Below are 12,214 nucleotides of genomic sequence, written 5' to 3' on the forward strand. Positions count from 1 at the left end.
ATACACAAATGAAATGCGTATGCATTTTAGTTAGCAAGTAACTAAGTACGTAAACCTAGTAAGTGTCTGTTGGTTAAGTAAATATAGTTAGTATCTGTTGGATACGTATTAGACAGTTGCATCTGTTTGTTGAAGGATTGTCAAGCTTTCGCAATTATTCCGTGTGATTTCTAATGTTCGATGTATTCAATTATTTTCAAATAGATGTATTTACAAATACCGTTCCGGTGCGTATGCTATAAAATTATAAATTATATTTAGATAACAACTAAACATATATGTATCTTAAGTTTATACCAACAAGTCACATAATTACATGCAACAATAATAACAACAAATCGAGCACTTCGTAGCATTCAACACGTGCTCCACTCCAATAGATATGCAATTATACACAGATATGATATGTACAATATAAATGGATTTTAAAACACACACACAGTTTAGCTGCGAAACTATTAAAAGAAAGATAACTAGGATTTTAAGAAATGCATATTTTTATTTAGAGAAAATATTGAATAACTAAACAATATGAAATAATATATGAAATGAAAACATGAGACTCTACAACAGATATAAATAATAAATGTACTAGACAAATGCAATTTGTTACGTTTTATTGATTTTAGAATTTTAAACAGACTTAAACATGTTACTTCAGCTAATCTATATTCCGACTGGAACCAAAAAATATATGTTTTCTTGGTCCAGCTCGATATAACTCTAAATTATATTTAACAATTTTAATTTTCTAAAATTTTCTTGTCTCTGCTCATGTTGAGATTCCAAGACAGTTTTCTCCATTCGATCCAGTTTTAACCTAATAAATAACGTATTAGAAAGCGTTCAGTAAGGGATTTCTGTTTTTGGGTCAAATATTCAAATGTTTCATTAGAAGAATCTAAACAGGTTAATACAATTCAAAAGTCATAAGTATTCTGGTCCACTCTAAGTCAGTTAGTATCGAAACCTATCAAGCTGTAAGCTTCTTGCCAAAAGAGCTTTCAAGATGGTTGATGAAAAAATTAAGGTATAACTGCTATAAGTACCGCCCAGGGCTGAACAACCAGGTTCTTCGATTTATAAGACTTATAATTTAGTTGAAGAATTGTTGTTTTGCTTTATATAATGCTCAAAGTATTATGATTGTTATTGTCGATATTTTTGAGTTTGAAACATAGAGAACATTTTAGCTTTTTGCGATATGGCAACAACGCGCAATAAATTGATAGCTTATCTTATTTAAAGTTCGACTGATAACTGATAATCGGGGCCCTTCTGAGTAATGGAAACAGTCAGAAAGTTGTTTGCACCATGGAGCGACCATCCTCATCCGCAATGCAAATGATTTATGCAGAGCTGGCTGCCGGTGCGTATACGTAATATCAAGCTGAAGATTCATTTGAAATATATATATTCCACAATGTGCTCGTAGTCAAAGCACAGAATGCGCGCCTGGAGGAAGAGAATATACTGCTGCGCCACAGACTGAACCGGACAACAACGGATCATCACACAAGTGCCACGGTGAACGTGGAGGCGAAGATCAAGGCCTTCCAGTTGGAGGAGGAACGCGATCGCATTCTGGAGACGCTGCAGATGCACAAGAAGAAATACAATAAACTGCACGATGCATATCTGGAGAAGGTAAAGCGCTGCAAGGCGCTGGAGGAGATGTTCAAGCGGCAAAAGACGCTGACGGGGCTGGTTATGAAATCCGCCATCGCCCAACGGAATACGGGTGAGATTAAGCTTGCGCAGCCGGAAGCAGCTATATCAGACATTTATCCCATATTCGCCCACCTGAGCAGAGCAACAACTGATGCTGGAGAAGCGCCAATCACAGCAAAGCAAAAGCAGCGAAGCGGAAGTGGAGCAGCTGCAAGCGAAGCTGGCCAAGATGCAAGCGGCTCTGGATGAGTCCTATGACATTATTGATGAAATGGACTTTGAGCTGGAAAGCGTAACTAGCCCAAGCCAAGCAGAACTATACAGATCTTAAATTTGAAATTATGCCAGGTTGATTTGCTGGAGATGCAGAACAGAAGTCTGCACGAAGAGCTGGCCGCGCTGAAGGCGCAGCTGGCGACGGCAACGGCGGCAGCGACGGCGGCAGCGCAGCCATTAGCTCCCACTGATGACGACGATGATCCTCCGCCCAAATACGAAGCTGGCGACACTTTTCCCGAGCAGGCGCGTCGCAATCATCGCCAGCACGTGACCTCGTCCACTTGTGCCAGCTGCCTAAAGGTCGACGATGCCGATGCCGATTCGCTGGAACGCGCTGCGATGTCCCAAAGCGTAGGTCAAAACAAATATTAATCGATTGCCAAATCGATAACATTATCGATTTTCGATTTCGATTGCAGCTGCTGCAAAATGTTGAGGCGGAGAGCAATAACCTGAGACGCGAACTCTTGCGTTCGCGCTGCCAACGCACAATACGCTGCAAACTGGAGAAAGAGAAGGAAGATGAAGATTGAGAATAATAATTTGGTTTATTTTTATATATATAATTATGCAAATTATTTTTTCAATTTAAAAAGAATTTTATTGGGAATTTCAAATTCTTTACTCATTATAAATCATTTTATTGCTAAGTTTGGACTTGACATGCATGAACAAAATTAATGTGAAGCTGGAAAATATTATTATTTCAATTCACACAAATTCAAAATATATTTCTGATTTCTACGAATTTATATGCAATATATATATATATATTTTATAAAAACTTACTTTTTTAAAGTCATAAATATTCAAAATAATTCTTACAGCTCGGTTTTATTAACAATATTTGGAATATGACTCGATGTTATGTTTGACACATCAAAGATAATTTAAAACAGACCATAATCCGATTAACTGATCAGATTAATCTCGTAATTAGTGTCCAGAAGATTCTGATAAATCTTGTGCATATGTGGCTCCAGTTTAAAGACAACCCTAAAACGCAATTAAAGCTCTTTCATAATCTTTTATGGTACAATCCAGTCTTCTGGCCACAGTCTAGAGTTGAAGACAAGTGCAAATGCAAATGCTGCTGGTATGCAGAATGTGATATTAGTTTGCACTTAGTGGTAGTGGGTATGTTTAACCCAGTTTTAAGCAAGTTACGCCTGCCGCACAAGTGCAACAGCCGCAATTTGCATTTCAAGCTAGAAAAAAATGATCAAGACTTTAGAGTTTGGCAAACGTGATAGCGCAACCTGAATTTAAAGCCATCAAAAAAGGCAAACGCCGTCTAATGGCGATTAATTAAAATATTTGTTAATGACATCAAACTCGTTATGGCCACCTCAATTAGCCACCTCACGGGAGGATCTAAATGGCCGGCACGCGGCCATAATAAATGGTCAACAACAAATTTTATGTTCCTCTAGATCGCACCCAAATTTACTTCAGACATTGCGCAAATTATTCAAAACAAAATTAACATGCACAAAATTGGACGGCTTTCAGGTGATTAATGGTTAAAAATTGTTAGAATTTTTTTAGAAATTTTGCAATGGACAAAAAGGTTAAGACAAATTAATAAAAATATAAAAAAATATAAAAATATTTTGAACATAGAACATGAGGCTTCTAAAAACTAAAAGCTCTGATGTTTTAGACAGATAAAACGCTGCTACCCTATTGCAACAATTTTTAATACTTTAATATTTAAGGAATAGAATAATAGAAAAGAAACTTTAATGTGTCAATAATAAACAAGTTCCGACTAGATTTTATACTAAAGAACATAGAATTTCTACAAAGTCTGAGTTCGATGCGATCAAAGGTACAGAATTAATATTTTAGACAGATAAAATTCTGCACAAATATTTAATACTCAGCCAAAAACTTGATGTAATTAATTAAAGTAATTATTTAAGCTTTCTTCCACAAATTGAGGCAAACAAATTCTAGAGAAAAACGTGCTCATATTTAAGGCTCTTTAAACAAAACCTTTGTGATGTAATTATTAAAAGTAAATATTTAAGGCTTCTTCGACAAATTCTGGCAAAAAAATTCTCTCATATTTAATGCTATTCAAACAAAAACATATATGATGTAATTATTAAAAGTAAATATGTAAACCTTCTTCCACAAATTCTGACAGTAAAATTCTAGAGAAAAATTCGCTCCCTTGTGGCACAAATATTTAATGCTCTTCAAACAAAAATATATCTGATGTAATTAATTAAAATAAATATGTAAGGCTTCTTTCACAAATTCTGCTTAAGTTTTGCCACAAATTTCGACAAAAAAATTCTGGAGAAAAACACGCACCCTTATTACATAAATATTTAATGCTCTTTAAACAAAAACAAATGTGATGTAATTAATTAAATTAATATGTAAACCTTCTTCCACGAAATTCTGGTTAAGTTTTGCCTACGCTGTTTTTTTTTTCCCCCCTCTGAAGCCAAGCAATGCGTGTTGTGGCAATTTGGCCAAAAATGTTGGTTTTGGCCAAGTGAGCACTTTGCGTATTTCATGTTTTATTATTTGTATTTTTTTCATGGCTCACCTAATGAGCGCGCTGCAAATTTACTTGTTTCTCGATTTCGGAGCTATTTGAAGCACTTTGGTACATTGCACCACATCCACATGCACATGCACAGAGACTGAGCCTGAGCCTGAGCTGGAGTGCGAGATTGAGCCATTGGGGCTGTCAAGCGTGGAGTATAAAAACGCTGAGGACTACCCAGATGAATTACAACGATCTCGATCAGCGTCGTGTGCGTACACAGTTCTTCAGCTCAAATTCGTATTCAAATGATGGCAAAAGTAAGTTAAGCTGATTCCATACGAAAACCTAGTCCTAATTGCTGTACTTTAGCTCAGCTATTTGGTTTGCCTTTGCCTGGCGCTGTTCAGCGCCGTCTGCGCAATTGAGCTGCAGCCGGAGCCGGACTATGGCCCGGTGGCATATGAGTTCCACTGGTCCGTCCATGATCCGCACACGGGCGACATCAAGAGCCAGAAGGAGCAACGCAAGGACGACAAGGTCGTCGGCCAGTACACGCTGATCGATGCCGATGGCTATTTGCGCACCGTGGACTACTCCTCGGATGACCACAACGGCTTCAATGCCATTGTCCGCCGTGAGCCCACGGACATCAAGATACCGCAGCCTGCGCTCGAGCCCAAGAAGCTGATTGCCACCAAGATACTGGCGCCCCTTTCGCCTCTGGTCCACTATGCACCCAAGGCCCTTCTGAAGGGCCCGGAACCCTCGGAGGGCAATTATGTATCTGTGTCGGGACCCACGGGCCAGTACAAATACTAGAAACAACTCCTAACCAACAGATCATATTTCGACTCCATCTCCAATTCATGAACTGCACGATCCTTCAAGGAATCTCTGCTGAAATCTCAATTGTGCTAACCACTTACAAGTGCGTGTCTGGCATTCATTATATACCATACATATTTAAGTTATATACATACATTATTCTGTACATCAATCAATCAACACACATTTTCTAGATGCATCGTACATACATACCATACATAAATATATACTATATTGAATCTGTTCTCTAGAAGAGCACAAAAGATTTGCACTCTTTTTAAATGTGATTAAACAACCGACAACAAGCATACATAAGTTCCGAATCCGGTCTGCAATCCCAGTAAGAATGAAGTATTACCATAACCAAGGTCATCTGTGGAAAAGGGACATATTTAAGTATAGTTCCTTACTCTCAAGATTGTGGCATACTCTCCATAGATTACCATACTAATATTTTTTATTGATAGTCTTTACATTTCATTCGCATCTCTAACCAGAGTCTCATTATTACTCACAGATGCGTCTGTGCATGTGATGTGTCATCGTTAGATACAGCCAAATGGAAGCTAAGCGGCATACAGATGCTCCGATAAACTAACGCTATCTGCAGACGAGACCTGGCTACGAGACATAGAAGTTGATAATCTCACGTAGCCGTCGTCTGCATCTCTATCGGCTGGCGCACGTGCAAGCTGAGAGAGTCGAACTTCTATTGCGGCCAGCCAAGATTGTGCCGCCGACTTGGAGCGATCAGTACCAAAATGAGCGACGCGGTGCCTACACGACAAACTGTTCCAGTCATCTTAATGCTAATGGCGCTGCTGGCGCTGCTGGGAGCTGGTGTGGCGGGCGAAGATGGAGCGTGGATGGCGCCCTTGCGGCAGCAATACGGCTGGGATACAAATGAACTGAAGAACAAGGTGCAGCAAGGTGATGTGACCACATACGAGCTGGGCACGCCCAATTATCAGATCCTCAATCCGGAAGATGAGCCGGAGTATATTACCGAGGATCAGCCACACTATCGTGAGCTGCTCCGGCGATTGACCAGCTCCGCCAATGCCACCGATACCATCGAAGTGGGCATGCCCAGTGCCAGTGCCAGTGGGCGTGGCAGTGCCACAGCCATCGACGACTCCAAGCCGACGGCAACTGGCAAATGGGAAAAGCTGAAAAAGCGCAGCTTTAACCAACAGCCCCAAGAGAGCGAGCGCCAGGACGCAGTGGAAGCCGTGCCGCTCGACGAGAGGAGCCGCCATCCCAGGGTACAAGTCTACGCCGGGGCCAAGCCATTCCAAACACGCATCGCCAACATGAGTTAGATTTCAATTCGATTATTGCTTAAAAATAATATTTAATTTGTTTTAAGACAAGCTGTTAAAAAATATATATGAAACTGAGTTGAGTTGATTTTGAAATCTAGCTAAGTAAATTAAGTATGCTGGCTAATTAATTGGAAATCAATTAATTATTATTTTTTATTTTTATTTCTCATACGATAAAACTTAAAAAGTCTGGGTAAAAGCTGAACCCAATATTTTGGTGAAAAAAAAAATAGGTTATTGTTAAACTGTTTAAATAATATAGTGAAAACAATTGCTGATATGTCATTTTTTTTATAAGTCCCATTTAAAAAAAGCGAGAATATTATTACGTTGGCATATCTTCGCATAGTACATTTTGTCGGTGGATTTGGAAAATGTATGCCTCTTTGAAACAACATATTTTTGCGTATAACTACTCTCCGACTGCTCGATGGATTTATAAATTCTGTCTGGTTTAGGGTCTGGGTCTGAGTCTGTGTCTGCAGCTGCGTGGGCCATTCATATTCTGTTCTTGTTGTTTTCATCTTTAATTTTTAAGTAAATTTTCTTATCAATCTGATGATTAACTTATCAATTGGGAAACATTTTGGTGGGTCTGAACACGTAGCGTGCCGATACACAAGAGACTTGCTCGGGTTTTCCTCTAGCAAACCAAATTTCCGATGAATCAGTCAACTAATTGGCTGTAATACAATTTAAAGACCTACTTCTGATTGTTACACGTCTCGCCTGAGTTGAAATTATGCATATTAATATTACATGTCATATGTGAAAAGGAGGGAGCGGAAGGAATATAAGTAAAGGGTAAAATGTGTACCTAATTAACATACCCTCATCTTACTATAGGAAAACTGTGAGGAAACTGAAAGATTGGCTTTGATATAAACAAATAGGCAGAGGGAGATGTTTATTTTCGATATAGCGCGACGATCTAATCACGGGGAAATACCTTTAATATTCAATTAAAATGTGTTCAAATTTTCTTTAAAAATGTCAATATAGCTGTTGTTGAAATGTTAGAATTCAATTGAATTCAACTTTTTGAAAAAATCTGTTTGTAATTGCTGAAAAACAAATAGACCTCCCACTATGAAATTAATATATACGTCTAGTCCGGTCTAGAAAAGGAAATACTTATTTAAAATACAAATACTAAAAAAAGTTTTTTCACATATGACATGTATTATTTATATGCATAATTTCAACTATGGAAAGACATGTAAGAATCAGAAGTAGGTCTATAAATTGTCATGTAGTCAATTAGTTGACTGATTCATCGGAAATTTGGTTTGCTAGAGGAAAACCCAAGCAAGTCTCTTGTGTATCGGCACGGTACGTGTTCAGACCCACCAAAATGTTTCCCAATTGATAAGTTAATCATCGGATTGATAAGAAAATTAACTTAAAATTAAAGATGACAACGCAGCTCCAGACACAGACTCAGGCCCAGACTCAGACCCAAACCCAGACAGAATTTATAAATCCATCGAGCAGTCGGCGCTGAAACTGCAGACACAAAAAAATGGTCAATGCGTGCAGAGCTAGAATTGAAAATGAAAATGGAACTGGGAATTGGAACTGGAACCAGCTTGTGGCTATGGCTATCAGCCGGCGAGTGCTCCGAGAAATGCATGAAATTCTTTTACGGAAGCGCTTGTGATTGTGGCTGCGACTGTGATTGTGTCTGAGGCTGTGTTTGTGTTGGTTTAAACATAGCTAATATATGTATATGCTGTTGGTATCAGACCAAATGGCAAGCGTTGGCGTCGACGACATCCCCTTGCCCCCGCCATCGAGCGCAGCGTTTGGCACGTGCCGGGGGCAACGCTTCCGCGACCCATTTGCATAAAGCTGTAATGTTTGCAAATAGCTCGCGGCCAGCGAAAACGTATTTAAGAGCTATTCAGCAAATTGAACTAAAGAAGTTGCACGCGACCAACCAGTGGCCAACAAGCGCAATCGGAGCCATCGACAACTACTAAATCCATAAATACTGCTGAAAGGTAAAATAAATATAAAACAACATCAACATGATTTGATTGGGGGATTGACAATTGTGAATTGGGAACTGGGAATTGGGAATTGTGTGTCGTTGACCGTTGCTTAATCGACCCATTTGCGTATTACTTTTAGATGATTGTGCGACTCGATTCGATATTTGCGCTGCTCGCGTTGATCGCCGCCTTTGCGCTGACCCATGCCCACTTTCCCGAGTATTGCGCCGAGTGCGAGCAGGAGATCTGGGAGCAGGTGCCGTGCAGTGAGCTAAGCACCACGACCATTTTGCCGCCCACAACAACAGCGTCCACACCAAGGCCGATCATTACAACAACACCGTCGCCAACGACTGTGAGACCCACGGTGCCCTCCACATTGCCCTGGACCACCACCCGGCTGCCAATCATTACGACGCCACCGACGCCGTACATAACAACACCGTCCACCTTCAAGAAGTGCTACTGTGAGTGCAAGCTGGGCTGCAAGGAGTTCTGCCGCAAGGTGTCCATAGCCAGTCCCAAGCAGCAAATCACACAGATCTCATCCACGGGCGACTATGCGCCCGGCGGCCAAATCGAGTATACGCACTCGCACCAGCGCAAATACTATCCTAAGTATGCGGCGCCCAGCAAGAGCTACAAGCCCTATCCTGTGGTGTACAGTGAAGCGGCGGTGGCGGCGGCAGAGACGGAGGCGGCATCCTCGCCAGCGTCGAACAACATTAATGCGCCCAACTACACGCTGGAGGAGCTGGCGCATCTGCTGAGCACCGCCTACGGCACCAAGAAGGGCTATCCGGCCAGCCCACCACCACCACCACCACCACCACAACAGCAGCCATCGGTTTACTACTTACCGCAGCCTCTGGTGGCCCGTCTCCAGCCAGAGTACAGACAGGTGATCAGCAAGGTGGCGGCGCAGGTGCCCAGGGAGCGGGTGATAATCCGAACAGCCGCAGCAGCGGTAGGATCAGGACGTGCCGTGGCCAAGGCCAAGACGCCATATGGCGAGGTGGTGGCAACATCAGCGCCCATCTATGAGAGCACCACATCGTATCCGATTCCGCCACCAGAGACGCCCAAATCGTATCCAGCGCCCGAGCCTGAGCCCGAGCCAGAGCCTGTGCCCGTGCCATTGCCCATGCCCCAAACCGAGGCATATCCCTCACAGACGGAGGCGTATCCGGACAAGTCCTACGAGACACCCGAGTCGAATTCGATAAAACCAGAGTCTGCGTCGTCCTTCGATCTGGCTATCGATAACTATCTCAAGGACTTCGGCTATGACAACCAAGTCAGAGACTTGGGCTACTAATCCGAAAAGTCCTCAGTTGTTATTAGTTGTTGTTAGGTTTAGAGCTATGCCTAGATATATGTCTGCATCCGCACGTACATATGTATTTAGTCTGATAACGCATTGTCCAAGTATTTATTTATTTATTTCTCTTTGTTTTTTATTGTGAAAACATGCGTTGTCTTGTTGAAAATAATATATACGATCAATGATTACATCAAATTTTTAAACACCGCTTTTTGATTTTGTCTACCTCAAGTATAAGGAATCTCCTCCAAAACGAGAAGATCCTTTAATTATATTAAGATAATTTATTATTATTCATTAAAAGTAAGTTCAACAAATTAATTACATTTGTAGTTTAGAAAAAAATGATCTATCATCAAAATTTTAGGCTGTGAATTTGATTGTTATAGGGTATTTACACTTCAACAGCCTTTATTCGCTCCTGAACAAGAAGACAAACCTGTACAAACCTGTACAAACCTGTACAAACCTGTACAAACCTGAGCCCTGATTGGCACTTATTAAATTAAAACTATAAAAAATAGGAAACACCTGCAAAGCTTTTAAACTTCCCTAAGATATGGAACAAATAAATATACATGTTCAAGTTCAAGACTTCTGAAAAGAAGGTTCTCGGATTTAGACGACCGCAAAAATATGAATCATAAATAAAATGTAAATGATAAAGTGAAAGAAATTCATAAGAAACCTTTTTCTTTACTAGAAAAAATTGTAATCATTGTAAAAATTTATTTTGTAATATACAATTTTCGTTTGCAAATCTATTAAAACAAATCAAAATAAATTAAAAATGTATCATTGAGTAAAATTGATTACAATTTTCTTTAATCTAACTTAAGTAACCTATTAAAGTACATGAAATTGTCCTACATGTATATTGATTATAAAAGTTGCTATTTTATTCAGACAAAACTATGTTCTCCATATTGCAAAAACTTTTTATTTTGCTTGTAGGAGCATAAATTATGCTATTTATTTAAACCGAAAAGTTTAAGTCAACTTTTCTTTATAGAAGTATTTTCTATGATCAAGAAAAAAGATTACTTTTCTCGGTGTAATAAAACAAATATTTTGTTAATACTACCCCTAATATGTATGTAAAATTTTTTAAAATTCTTTTAATTTAATTGTTAATATAAATGCTTTGATTTCAGGTACTATTTGGATTCTCTTTCACCGCATGCTCCTCGTGTGACCTTCAGGCACTTGGGAAGAAGGCGATTTATTTGGCATATGCCAAAACAGACAAAAAGTTAAGTGTACTAGCAAAGCCCCTAAATGTGTGTGTTGTATGTGTATCGCACAATCTACAAAGTGTGTACATGTCGCTAAGTAGACACAACTTATTATTTATGGAGTCTACTTAAATGCATACTCGCAGTGCGCAGTGCGAGAGTGTGTCTCGTTGATTGGGTTGGGCGACAACGACAGCCAACGACAGCGGGCGTGCCGCGTCTGGAACTGGAGCTGTGCGTGAGCTGAGCTGAGCCGAGTGCAGCGGTGCGGCGGTGCAGCTCTTGGATCTGGAGCGAGCCACTCGCCATGCAATCGTAATCTTGTTCTAAATGAATGTGGCGCAAGATACGCGCCGGGGCCGCTTATTACTTCATATCGAATTTACCTACGTGTCTCGATTGGATATTTGGCTGTGTGGCTTTTCACTTGGCGGTCTGCGGTGTCGCATTGATTTGTGTGCGTCGAGCGCCAAGTGCGTGAAAGGCTTTGCCATGTGGGCAGCGCCCCGCTCCTCCACAGCACGAACGATCGACCGACCGACCGACCGACCGACCGACCGACCGACCGACCCACCGACCGACCGACCGACCGACCGACCGACCGACCGACTGCCCGACTGGCATATAGAGGTATCCACCGATATGGCTATGGCTTTGGCTGAGTTGTGTCTTGTGTGGCACACGGACGGATGTTGCAACTTGATTAATTAATTAAGTGGAAAAACTGCAAGCTCGCCGAAGGCTGTCTGAATGTCAATGTGCAATTTGTTGCATGTTGTTGCAGATACCGACAGAATTATTTAGCCCACCTTTTTGGTACTTCACTTTAAATGTTGATAGATAATTGACAAATTCACCCAACCTATCAATTAAGCCTAATTATAATATTTTTATTTTGGCTTTCTGCTATTGATCTTGTTTACTGTAGATGTTGTAATTGAAAATACTTTTCTGACTGATATCAAAATAGTTTCAATTTAGTTTGACTATTTGGATCAACATCGATTTTTAAAATGTTTTAATGCCAATTGATAGTATGGATCCGTACGAATTTA

At 40.4% G+C, this 12,214-nt stretch overlaps 4 protein-coding genes across 4 annotated transcripts; all 4 read left to right on the forward strand.

Moving 5' to 3' along the window:
- Nucleotides 1-1,243: 1,243 nt before the first annotated feature.
- LOC135435627 (uncharacterized) lies at nucleotides 1,244-2,608 on the forward strand. Its single transcript, XM_064692793.1, has 5 exons — nucleotides 1,244-1,369; nucleotides 1,436-1,741; nucleotides 1,812-1,963; nucleotides 2,020-2,301; nucleotides 2,370-2,608. Exons 1-5 carry the CDS (start codon nucleotides 1,315-1,317, stop codon nucleotides 2,481-2,483), a joined length of 909 nt encoding a protein of 302 aa, XP_064548863.1. The 5' UTR covers nucleotides 1,244-1,314; the 3' UTR covers nucleotides 2,484-2,608.
- A 1,944-nt stretch (nucleotides 2,609-4,552) lies between these two features.
- Nucleotides 4,553-5,544, forward strand: Cpr30B (Cuticular protein 30B). Its single transcript, XM_064692804.1, has 2 exons — nucleotides 4,553-4,773; nucleotides 4,826-5,544. The coding sequence occupies exons 1-2, from the start codon at nucleotides 4,762-4,764 to the stop codon at nucleotides 5,273-5,275; spliced, it is 462 nt and encodes a 153-aa protein (XP_064548874.1). The 5' UTR covers nucleotides 4,553-4,761; the 3' UTR covers nucleotides 5,276-5,544.
- A 445-nt stretch (nucleotides 5,545-5,989) lies between these two features.
- LOC135435639 (uncharacterized) lies at nucleotides 5,990-6,706 on the forward strand. The gene has a single exon (XM_064692806.1). The coding sequence runs from the start codon at nucleotides 6,043-6,045 to the stop codon at nucleotides 6,601-6,603; it is 561 nt and encodes a 186-aa protein (XP_064548876.1). The 5' UTR covers nucleotides 5,990-6,042; the 3' UTR covers nucleotides 6,604-6,706.
- A 1,759-nt stretch (nucleotides 6,707-8,465) lies between these two features.
- Nucleotides 8,466-10,119, forward strand: LOC135435626 (mucin-2). Its single transcript, XM_064692792.1, has 2 exons — nucleotides 8,466-8,609; nucleotides 8,740-10,119. The coding sequence occupies exon 2, from the start codon at nucleotides 8,740-8,742 to the stop codon at nucleotides 9,916-9,918; it is 1,179 nt and encodes a 392-aa protein (XP_064548862.1). The 5' UTR covers nucleotides 8,466-8,609; the 3' UTR covers nucleotides 9,919-10,119.
- The last annotated feature ends 2,095 nt before the right edge of the window (nucleotides 10,120-12,214 follow it).

Source organism: Drosophila montana, unplaced genomic scaffold (genome assembly GCF_035044405.1).
Source record: "Drosophila montana isolate Dmon_TW-CO22-7 unplaced genomic scaffold, ASM3504440v1 contig_3640_1, whole genome shotgun sequence".
Lineage (NCBI taxonomy): Eukaryota > Metazoa > Arthropoda > Insecta > Diptera > Drosophilidae > Drosophila > Drosophila montana.